General features: G+C 42.1%; 2 protein-coding genes across 3 annotated transcripts in view; one reads left to right on the forward strand and one right to left on the reverse strand.

Moving 5' to 3' along the window:
* LOC143027558 (DNA-binding protein SMUBP-2-like) overlaps positions 1 to 12500 on the reverse strand; it is a 208907-nt gene that overhangs the window by 75940 nt on the left and 120467 nt on the right. The gene's annotated exons all lie outside the window — the stretch shown is intronic.
* LOC143027557 (alkaline phosphatase-like) overlaps positions 1 to 12500 on the forward strand; it is a 108961-nt gene that overhangs the window by 8874 nt on the left and 87587 nt on the right. Inside the window, exon 2 of one of the 2 annotated variants that reach the window (XM_076188868.1) lies at positions 7713 to 7810. Coding sequence is in view for 1 of the 2 variants with exons in the window: in XM_076188867.1 (XP_076044982.1) it covers positions 11577 to 11591 (15 nt within the window). In the remaining variant the exon portion in view is untranslated. Of the gene's footprint in view, positions 1 to 7712; positions 7811 to 11424; positions 11592 to 12500 lie in introns of those variants that run through there. The other variant, XM_076188867.1, reaches the window with a different exon arrangement.

Consider the following 12500-nt stretch of genomic DNA (forward strand, 5'->3'; position numbering starts at 1 on the left):
TCCCCTTTTCCCTTGTAAAGAGGAACTATACAGGCACTACTCCAGTCCTCCGGTACTCTACCCTCTCTCCAGCAAACATTAAATAATCTCACCAACCAGTCCACCATCACTGAACCTCCCTTTTTCAGACATTCTGCATGACATCCATCCAGACCAGGTGCCTTACCTGCTTTCATCATCTTTACAACTGCCTTCACCTCATCCTTCCTTATTTCTCCTCCATTCTCCTCACTCATCACTCTCATTTTCTTCGTATTTCCCACTGCAGCTATCTTTCCTTCCCTATCCTCCTTCACATTCAGCAACTCCCTAAAATATTCTGCCCATCTTCCCCTCACTGCCATCTCTTCCATTATCAACTCTCCATCTGTACCTTTTACCTTTTCTTCCCTACTTGATTCGCCTCCTCTTCCTCTCTTAATTTCTTTCCAAAACATCTTTTTATTACTTTCAAAATTTTCTGTCATACTCCTACCCCATTTCACATCTGCTCTCCTCTTTGCCTCCTTTACCTTTTGCTTTACTTCTCTTTTCTTTTCTTTGTACGTCTCATATGACTCCCCTGTCCTCTTTTGTAACCAATCTGTGAATGCTCGCTTCTTCTCTTCTACAACCTTCTTTGTTTCCTCATCCCACCATTCACTACCCTTTCTTCTATTTCCCCCTGTCCTTCTTGTTCCACACACCATCCTTGCACACTTTAAGACTCCCTCCTTGAACCATCCCCATTCCTCCTCCACACCCATCTCTGCTCTATCCTTTACTCCCTCCCACTCCTCCTTCAGCTTCTTTTCGTACTCCTTCTCCTTTTCCTTTTCATTCAAGGAGTTCACTCTAAGAACCTCCCTACCTTTTGTCCCTTTCCTCCTTCTCCATCTATCCTCCACTCTCAACTTACCTTCCACCAAAAAATGATCTGATATTCCCCCACCCTCTCCCCTTAGCACATGTACATCCTTAACTCTTCCTATCATAATCCTATTTACCACTACATAATCCATTAAAGCTCTATCTACCACCCTTCCCTCCACCACCCTTTCCCATGTGTACTTATGCTTGACTTTCTTCCGAAACACTGTATTTGCTATCATCAACTCTCTTTCTAGACACATTTCCACCATCAACTCTCCACTACGATTCTTTCCTGGAACTCCACACTTCCCAACCACTCCATCGATTGGACCATTTCCCACTCTAGCATTAAGGTCTCCCAGTACTATTACATTGACATTTCTTCCTAAACCCTCTATGCACTCATTTAAATCTATCCAAAAGGCCTCCCTTTCTTCCACGCTCTTCTCACTGCCCGGCCCATATGCACTTACAAAGACCCACATCTCCTTTCCCAGTTTCACCTTCATCCACATTATCCTTGAGGAAACCTCTTTCCACTCCACTACCCCTTTACCTATCTCCTCACTTACTAGAATAGCCACCCCTTCCCTCCCTCGCCCTCTCTTCACTCCTGATAACCTCCCACTTACACTCCCAAACATACACTCGCCCTTCCCTTTCAACTTAGTTTCACTCAAAGCCAACACATCCAACTTTCTTCTCACAAACATACTACCTATCTCTTCCCTTTTACTCTCATCTGTACCACATCCACGCACATTAAAAGACCCAAACCTTAGGGTGCTGGCCCGAGGCCCGCCAGCACCCCTTATGCCTTTTCTTTTCAATTTAGGAAGTTGCCCCTTGGGGCTACAGGGAGAAGGATGCCTAGTCCCTCTCCCCGTCCCTTTCTTCTCGCCTCTTACGATCCAAGTGGGAAAACTTGGTGGCAGTATTCTTTTCCCCCACCACAGGGAATTCCCCCAATCAGAAAGAGAATACTCAGAGAAATGGTACAGGACAGCAACAAGGGGTTGGGGGACAGCATAACGGAGGGACAGTCGTAGTATAAAAGTGTCATCATTTCTCTATGAACAGAATTTCTTCTATCATAGACAAAATGATGTGTGGCTCTGGTCCGTAGGGGCGCCCCATATAGACCCTAAAGTATCGACTGCATGTTACTTTGCCACAATAACAAGCAGCCAATACCCCAGACGGGTATGATAATAATAATAAGAAAAATAATAATAATAATAATAATAATAATAATTATAATAATAATAATTATTATTATTACTATAATAATAATGATAACAATAAAAGTAATAATAATAATAATAATAATAATAATAATAATAAAATAATAATAATAATTATTATCATAATAATGGTAACAATAAAAGTAATAATAATATTAATAATAAAATAATAATAATTTGGTTTAACGTCGCGAATTCCCCTTATCAGGAGGCCAGGACGGTGCCCCTTACGGAGGACTGTAACGTGGAATTTAATGAACCGTGCCCTTGGTCCAAATCGCTGGCGGGAGGGTTCGAACCGCCGTCACCTCGACCTCCCCCGCAAGTGGCGACGCTCTAACCCGCTCGGCCATAATAATGAATAAATAAATGGTTACCGTAATTCACCATGAACGGTTTTATCTTATTAATTCAATGTCTATCATTATTATTCAATATCATTCACTTTTTTATATGATATTTTCCCAGCACTAACATTTACCAGTGATCACCACGTGCCCTGGCTATCGGAGCACTGGGGCCAAAGATGACGGCATAGGTCGTAGAGAATCGTCTCCCGTCAAAAGGGTGACGGACCTCGAGATGAACGAGGCCTCGACCGACCGGGGCCCGGAGGTCGATTCCACACGGGTGTTTTACGTTATTTTCACCGTACTGTTCCGACTGGATACAGTGCTGTAAGTCATCGCATCCAATCTTACCAACCCGGTGAAAATAGCTATAATAAAAAAATCCGTCTTATGAGTGGAGGCCGTGGATGGTGCTGCCCGCCCTCGTGAGGAAAAAGTCCTGAGTTTGATTCCCAACAGGCGAACAGGTAACATTCCTCATAAGAACATAAGAACATCCCCATCCATAAAAGGTTAACCTAATCTTCTCTTGAAATAACCAATCGTTTCAGCGCTCACTACATGGTTACTAAACCGGGCCCTACACGATCAATATTATTGCACAATATTCCGTATTGTGCAATATTACTGACAATGGCTGTAGGGATGGCACTGAAGAGGCACACATGTTTGGCCTGTACATTTGATGTCTTCAATACTTTGTGTCACCGTCAATAATATTGCACAATACGAAATATTGTGCAATAATATTGATTGTATAGGTCCACGTTAGTAGGAGAGTAGGACATTGATGTGAATAAAAATCCTACGAGATTAAACAGAACCAAATATATGATGCTTGACGTCAACTAGAACATTCTAACTTTAATAAAAAACATTTGACGACAATAAAATACGAATCTATCTCATCTTCCCCTTTCCCGCTGATTGAAATCATATGGTTTTAGGCAGAAGAGCCTGTGATTGACGTCACCAATGTATGACGTCACCGGTGTATAACGTTACCGGTACATCACCGATCAATGACGTTACCAATCAAATATGTCACCGGCACAGGACGTCAACGATAAATGACGTCACCGATCGATGACGTCGTCGATGAATGCCACCCATTTATGACGTTATTGTCACAGATCAATGACGTCACCGTCAAATGAAGTCCCCAGTGCATGACGTCATATGAGTGGTGTTGAACACCACGTATCCAAAGGCACTCCCTTCCCTCCCAACCCATAACACACATACTATCTTCATCTCCATCTTCTGCAGCTGGGGGGATGGGGGATGGGGGGAAGGGCACCAGAAACGATGCTTCCCCATTCCCCCCATTTTAGCTCCAGTTGATGAGGTCCAAGATAACGCCTCCCCCTCTCTCTCTCTCTCTCTCTCTTACTCTCTTCCTTTCCTCCCTCGTCCACTCCACGACGGTAGTGAGTTCATCGAAATACTTCCTCCGAAGGGAGAGAGGGAGAGAGAGAGAGAGAGAGAGAGAGAGAGAGAGAGAGAGAGAGAGAGAGAGAGAGAGAGAGAGAGAGAGAAAGTCACTAAAAAGTATATATGCATATACAATCAGTTTAACCACTCTGAAGAGAAACAACCGAAGTGGCTGACTTGCATTTCTAGAACACGTCTTCAGTACTTTTATCTCTCTCTCTCTCTCTCTCTCTCTCTCTCTCTCTCACACACACACACACAATTATATATATATATATATATATATATATATATATATATTATATACACACATTGGCACTGGCACTTTGAATGAATACACAATTTCGAGAATTTTTTTTTTTTTTTTTTTTTTTTTTGGCAGGGGTATCGTCGCATACTAACAACAATTCCAAAGACGTGAGACACGCGTGGGTCCCTGGTAGGAAAAAGGGACTTCCAGCAGGACACAAAAGGGGGTCACAGACAAAATGCCAAGGACGCTGGCACTCAAAATATGCCACAGGCACTTTAGTTATAACTCACTCAGGACGTGTTTGTATTCGTGTGTGTATGTGTGTGTGTGTGTGTGTGTGTGTGTGTGTGTGTGTGTGTGTGTGTGTGTGTGTGTGCGCTTGTGTGTGTGTATATGTGTGTTAGCACACACATCGGCTCGATGGTGTGGTGGTAACGCGCTGGACCACTAATTCAACAATCCGAGTTCGCGTCCCACCCAGGGCTGAAAATTTCAGCATCGCTGCACTGCGAGCCGGCATTCCAACACCACTGGTGGGTGAGGAACTGTGTGTCTAGGTGTGTGTGTGTGTGTGTGTGTGTGTGTGTGTGTGTGTGTGTGTGTGTGTGTGTGTGTGTGTGTGTGTGTGTGTGTGTGTGTGTGTGTGTGTGTGTAAGGTCACAGCAGTATCTAAAGGTCGGGCCATAGCTCTGAGCTCTCATCCGGGAGGGTAATAACTGTCGATCACGAACTGGTACTGACTCTGCATTTACCGTGGGAATCACGTTGAGTAACTTTGATGAGTTATTTGGGCTCACATCCATTTCGTACAGAAAGATCTGGAAAGTTACACACACACACACAAATATACACATACACGCACACACATGTATGCAAGTATATATAAGAATTCAGCCCTGGTAATCTCAATTAGGAAATATAAACACACAGACAAAAAGATTGGTTGAGAGCACTGTCCCCATACATGCACAGAACCCATGCATCAACTGCATATACAACAATGAATCCAAATCTACTTCCTCTTACATTATTACTCCATTTTTTAACGTAGGTTCCCCTGTTCATAGTCTTGTTTTTTTACCATAGGTCTACTTCAACCTTTATCGCAAACCTGCTCTTTTTCATATTCTAGCATAGACATCTTCCCTCCTCCCTTTGTTAACGTAGGTTACCCTGCTCACCCTTTTATTTTTTGTCGTAGGTCTACTTCCACCTTTGTCACCAACTTGCTTTTTTTTATATTCTAATATAGGGATTCTTCCTTCCTTGTCATTAACATTTATTCACTTCTTTATTAATCAATTTATTAATTTTGCTGACGATCGTTTACATATCTCTTTAATTTCTGTTTCTTTCGGATTTATATATATTTTTTTCGTAGGTCTACTTCCTCCTTTTTATTCAGTAAGCGAGCCTTTGGACCCGTTACCAGTTTTTATCGAACTCAAAAACTTGCTTCCCGTTATAATATACATTCGTTCTTATCATCGCAGATTCATTCAATCTTGCCCTTCATATTTTTTTTTATCGTAGGTGGTCTTCCTCTTCGTTGATGAAGTTTTAAGTTCTATTCTTCCTAAGTTTTCAAATTCTATTTTCGGTAGATTGATTTTCACCCGTTTCTTTTATTGGTTTCTACCCTAATTTTCCTCTTTTTTGTACATTCTACTGGGTAGTACTGTTTTTATAGATCATTGGGTGGAGGACAAAAATATCGCAACACTCTCGCCCCCCCACACACACCCTTATGTCGTAAAAGGTGACTAATTAGGGCGGAATGACTGGACAAGGGACCCTCCTCCTCTTTTATTATTATTTTTTTTTCTGTACAGTCTGGGCCAAAATGATTGATTCGCCCCCCTCTTCAAATGGAGACTGAGGCCTTTATATAATTATATATATATATAATTGAAAGCGATGGCTAATTGTGCATTTATTATTTTTCAAATGTATTTTCCATACATTTAAAAAGAATAATAAATGCACAATTAGCCATCACTTTCAATGAAGTATGTATAAGAGAAAATATCATCCCCATATATACTATTAATATATATATATATATATACATACATACATATATATAACAAATCATGAAATGGCTGTGAGCTATGTGTGTGTGTGTGTGTGTGTGTGTGTGTGTGTGTGTGTGTGTGCGTGTGTGTGTGTGTGTGTGTGTGTGTGTGTGTGTGAAGGGAGGCGGCAGGGGGCGGAAACTAAAGATATTTAATGACGATATTCAAAATTTTCTGTATAGTATTGACCATATATGGTAAGCAGCAGTAACCAGAGGATGACCCTGAGGGATTTTGGTTGATATTGAAAACCGAGGAGTTGTTATAATTGACAGTGAAATGAATATTGACATTATTAAGGTGGCGGCACACTAGGCATTTCTCGCTAGCATGCTAGTAGCTATTGCTACTTCATTTGAGCAGAGATGACTTCGGTTACGATGATTTGTTTTTCAACTTTCCAAAAGTCAAATTACTTTTGCGTCTTACAGTGAGAAACTGAATGACGAATTATGAGAAGTTAAACCTAGATTACGAATGTTAGACACATTGTTGAAATAGTCTTACGGAAGTCTAGAAAACTGTAACCGGAGTCGTTTCTACTCAAACGAAGTATCAAAAGCAAGTAGCATGCTAGCCTAGTGTGCCGCCATGAAGACCCAATGACCCCTTCCGGTTACTTAATGGATCTTGTTCTGCCTGGCGCCAAGGTACTATATCAGAGACTCCTCACATCGAAGAGCCTTCTCCCAATCAGATGAAGAATTTCGCTTGGCGCCAGCCGGGACATCTGAGGTGAAGGCGTTTCTATCCAAACGAACTCACCAAGATGGGTAAGGATCGGCCGAGTGCAGGGGTTCTCATTAGGGGTGAAATTCACCCCCAGGGGGGAATTTTGGGTTTTCTGGGGGTGAATTGTGACCACATTAAGTTTACGGAGTGAGGAAAGCAAATATAGGCTCTGGCCTATCTGGCCTGTCACCTGGGCTGGAATTATACCAGTGCTGACCCAGGTCTTAGGATTAGAAAAGTGTTACGCTGTGCGATAATATCTGCATATTATCTAGAATGCACCTTTTGAAACAGGCAATCTTGGAAAGGAGGGGGGAATGACATTCTGGCAAATGGTGAAAGGGGTGCATGAGCCAAGCAAGGCTGAGAACCCCTGGCCTAGTGTGAAGCGACCTTTGACCATTTCCGTACGACGATGACTACGTTGGCGTCATGAGGCGCGAACGGTACACGAGGATCCCGGTATCGGTGTCTTGGTTATATATATATATATATATATATATATTTTTTTTTTTTTTTTTTTTTTTTTTTTTTTTTGTAGTTGTACATGAGTGACCCCCGGATTCTGTGAACTGGTTTGATCACTTTTTCTGTTTTTATTATTACTCAGAGTAAGAATTAATAATACAGCAGTGACTTTATAGTTTATGAGAGTAGTGTGATGCATCGTGCATATGGCAGCCTATGTTGAGTGCAAGAATTTGACTCGTACTGAAGTGGTTAAAGGCATTTGCGAGCGTTATTAATGACTCACTGTCTGTCTATTCTCAAGGTCTTCGTCGCCTTCCAAGTTCGAGTTCGAGTCGAGGAATCGTCCTGTCGAAGAACACCTCCGCCAGAAGGATCCTCTACTCCCGCGCCGCACATTGAGTGAGTACCCCAAGGATACACCTTACGCTCCATACCCCCAACGGGGTGATACGCTTCCGGAATTTATTTATTTATTTATCTTATTTATTATAATTTTTATTTATTTTATTTATTTATTCTTTATCATTATTATTATTATCATTATTATTAATATCATTATTATCATTATTAATTGGCGCTGCTACAAAATGCTTAAGGCGTTTGGACTCTTCCTGTTGAGGTTGGATCCCTTTGAAAGAGGTTGGATTCCTCTTAAGGCGATTAGATTCTTTTTAGAGGATTCAGATACTTTAAGGGGAATCCGACCCCCTTAAGAGGGTTTTAAAACCCCTTTAAAAAGGATTTAACTCCATTAAGAATTATCCAATCTCATATTTATAACCAAAATTCCTTAATTACAAATAAAAATTTGATATGTAAAAGTAATTAAAAATCACCCATAACGTGTACGTGCAAAATGGAAACAGGGTGAACTAGTAATCACTATAAAGACAACTGGAAGTGGAACTATAATTTTTCTACCCCGTTAAACATGGTGACGCACTATCGTCCATTTTGTTCTGACTGAGGAAGAACAAACTGATGCATTTCAATGAACGGCCCCGTGATTGAAAGAAGTCTTCGGTGGTCGAGACCCATTTCAGGATGGAGTTTATGTCCTCAAAAATGCTGGAAATGGTCTGTTTCTTGGCCAGAATAGAATATCTCAAGGGCGTCACCGTAGGAGCTTTGCGGGTCCCAGTGGAGCTGCCGCCGAGCGATTTTATTCATCTCGAGCTTGAGAGAGGTTAAAGGGGTTATCATATTGGGCTATATTTCCTTCGACATCTTACCTCCAACCTTCGTTTGAATAACTAGAATATGACTTCGCTTACAGAATTCTAGACTTGTCTAAGAATGTTTCAACAGTGTGTCTATAGGGGTATTTAGACGGCCAAACGGTTTGACAAACCCGGTTTGTCAAACAAGTGTTTAAAGGGATGTTTGACCGTGTGAATAGGGTATTTGGTGGTCAAACACGTTCGACAAACGTGTTTGACGACCAAATACCTCATTCACACGGTCAAACATCACTTCAAACACTTGTCTGACAAACCGGGTTTGTCAACCTGTTTGACGTGTAAATGGCCCTTAACATTCGTCTAGGTTTACAATCTCTAAGTTTACCATTCAGTTTTGCTATATATGACGGAAAGATAATATAACTTAATATTTGGATATTTGAAAATTCAAATATTGTAACCGAAGTCGTCTTTACTCTAACGAACTTTTAACGGTCGATGCCTGTGGAAGCTCAGTGTGATGACGCCTCGGTCGAGAATCCCGTTGAAAGGAGTCTTTGAAAATAAATAAATAAATAAATAAAAGTCAGAATATGGACAGTGTCAGTCTGTTGAAGGACATAATTCCATGGCGGTTCGAACTTCTCCAAGGATGAATCAACAAATTCGATTCCAATCGTCGCCATGCTGTTTTGTTCATCTGAGGGGGAACTCAAGGACTGAACTAAAGAAGTAAAATATAGCCTCGGACTATTAATTGTAACGTATAAAGTTCTTCATTAAGTACAAGTACCTTTCCTGATATGAATAAGCTTTCTAAAGGGACCTTTGGGTTATAAGCAATTCAATATTTGATGTCTACCTACCATCTCTTTCTTTCTTTCTCTCTATCTATCCATCTCTCTTTCGCTCTCTCTCTCTCTCGCTTCCTCCCTCTCTTTCTCTCTCTCTCTCTCGCTTTCTCTATCTTTGTCTCGCTCTTTTGATAATACTTGACCATTTCTATTCAGTCCTGAGAACTGAGTTGGGGAATAAATTGTGTTTTCATAGAGTACACATGCAAGTGCACACGCGTAAATGGATAACACACAGACACGCCCGCCCACCCACACAAACATAGAGAGAGAAATAAAGAGAAATAGAGAAAGAGAAAGAGAGAGAAACAAACAGATAGACGGAGAGAGAGACCGAGAAAGAAAGGTTGATAGATAGAGAGAGAAAGAGAGAGACAGAGGGAGAGAAACACGTAGATAAATACACATTGCTTGCACAGGAATACACACCCACAATAATGTTCCACAAAAAAAAAAACCGGACCCATCCTTACCAAGAACACAAAGGTGACCTTCAATGGGTCGTTTGGAGAACATACAGCCTAAGGCTGCGTGCAAACTATCATCCGCTCTGTCTGTCTTATTTATGTTCTCGTGTGTGTGTGTGTGTGTGTGTGTGTGTGTGTGTGTGTGTGTGTGTGTGTGTGTGTGTGTGTGTGTGTGTGTGTGTGTGTGTGTGTGTGTATCATGTGCTGGGTATATGGTCGACAGGAATTACCTTCCCGTAAGAGAGTTCACAGTGCTGTGACCGTACACACACATACACACACAGTAACGACTGGGCTCGATCTTGGGTCTCGTAAACCCCCGTGTGTGTGTGTGTGTGTGTGTGTGTGTGTGTGTGTGTGTGTGTGTGTGTGTGTGTGTGTGTGTGTGTGTGTGTTCGCGCGCGCATATACGTATACTTAAAGTATTGGAATTATGAGTATTTGAATGTGTCCTTGCCCAGGACTGCAATGGATACCTGTCGGGTTCCCCACTCAGCAAGCACCTTCTGAGTTATGCGATAATTAGACTTGAGCTTAACTACTAAAGCTTATCATAACCCTTCTAACTTCCTTATAGTTCCCTTGCATAATTAGTAGAATTCTACTTGAATTTTCTTGATTCACTCTGCTCTACACACACACACACACACACACACACACACACACACACACACACACAAACATACACACACATAACACGTGCACACACGCACACACAATATCTTCACATTGGCGAAAATATGTTTATTTAAGTCTGACAAACACCACAGGTAAGAACATACACAAATAATGTCTATTCCCCATACCAACCTATGCTATAGTCCTCTCACTGCATCTTCCCACCTGAAAATAAATATTTTCAAACCATAAGCCTCCTCTACCGTTCCTATTTATGTGTGTGTGTGTGTGTGTGTGTGTGTGTGTGTGTGTGTGTGTGTGTGTGTGTGTGTGTGTGTGTGTGTGTGTGTGTGTGTGTGTGTGTGTGTGTGTGTGATTCACCATGGTCTTGGATCACGTGCTGGACTCGTGATCGACAGGTATTATCCTGCTGGATGAGAACTCACAGATCATACAGTATATGCCCGACCTATGCGTAGTACTGTGACCTTACACACACACACAAAACTTCTTGCCCATGAGAGTTGGAGTGCCGGCTCGTAGTGCAGTGATGCCGAAATTATTTCAGCCATAGGCGGGAATCGAACTTGGACCGCTGGATTAGCTGTTGTGAACGGTATCACTGCGCCGCCGAGCCGTGTGTGTGTGTGTGTGTGTGTGTGTGTGTGTGTGTGTGTGTGTGTGTGTGTGTGTGTGTGTGTGTGTGTGTATGTGTGCGCGTGTGTGTGTGTGTACATGGACTACCCCACGTTGCAGATTCCCAATGATTACACCATTGCCACCTTCCCACCCCACAACCGGTTCTGAGAGGCCTCTCTCCCACTCTCCCTCTCTCCCTTCCCTCCTTCCTAAACATCCTCAACATCCGCTCCCTCAATCAGCCCAGACCTTCGCGGAAGCGTTGACGCGAGTCCCAGGCTCCGAGGGACCCAAGTTTGAAGCTTGGCGACGGCCGGGCCTGAGTGTTTGAATTACATCGCTGCTACAAGTGATTTGTTCCACAACCACCCTTTCCATACCGGGTGACTCTCTCCGTGTTCTTCTAATGTTTAATGCCAAGGTATGTCATTCAATTCCGTGTTCCCACCAGGGTAGCAAAGCAACTGATGCTTTTAGAATCACAATAACACAAAAGTGCGGCGTTGTCTTAGGCCGGTGTCACACTGTCCGGCTCCGTCGCTGCGGCTTGTAGTTGGCTTTAACAGCAGAGCTGGGAGCTTTCCTCGGTGTCCTGACTCGTATGACTTTGCTCAGGACATCGAGGAACGCACCTAGGAACGCGCCCAGCTCTGTATAAAAAGTGACACCGGTATCAAAGAATTCTTTTATTTGATGCCAAGTAACTTTATTCAAATGAGTTATGTACTGAGTCCATCCTCAGATGGAATAAAATCATCAGGTATTATCAACATAAGAATGGAGGAGGATGCAAGAGACCATATGGCCTACACTAGGCAGTTCCATGTCCTTTGACATCTATCATCCCCACCCATAAGGTATCCAATCTTCTCTTAAAACTGCCAATAGTTTCAGCGCTGACTACATGGTTACTAAATCTATTCCATTCGTTAACCACTATGTTGGTAAACCAGTTCCTGCCTACTTCCCTCTTTAACGTAAAATTGTCCAATTAAAATCCATTATCACGAGTCCTAGTACGATGATCATGTCTGCAAGGACGATAATGAATCACGATAAGGTGCTCCCAGAACCTGACTCAAGATCTCTGTTGTTCACTACGGATGTCCTGTGTTTTACCAGCGCTTCTGTCCATAAGGACAATATCCCACTGAAGAGAAGTCCTACAGATGGTACGAAGTGATAGCTGAAGTCAAAATATTCTTCAATCATAAAGGAATGTTGTGTATGTATGTATATATGTATATATATATATATATATATATATATATATATATATAGAGAGAGAGAGAGAGAGAGAGAGAGAGAGAGAGGGAGAGAGAGAGAGAGT

The sequence above is a fragment of the Oratosquilla oratoria genome, chromosome 8 (genome assembly GCF_046742065.1).
Source record: "Oratosquilla oratoria isolate Oo_2021 chromosome 8, ASM4674206v1, whole genome shotgun sequence".
In the NCBI taxonomy this organism is placed as follows: Eukaryota; Metazoa; Arthropoda; class Malacostraca; order Stomatopoda; family Squillidae; genus Oratosquilla; species Oratosquilla oratoria.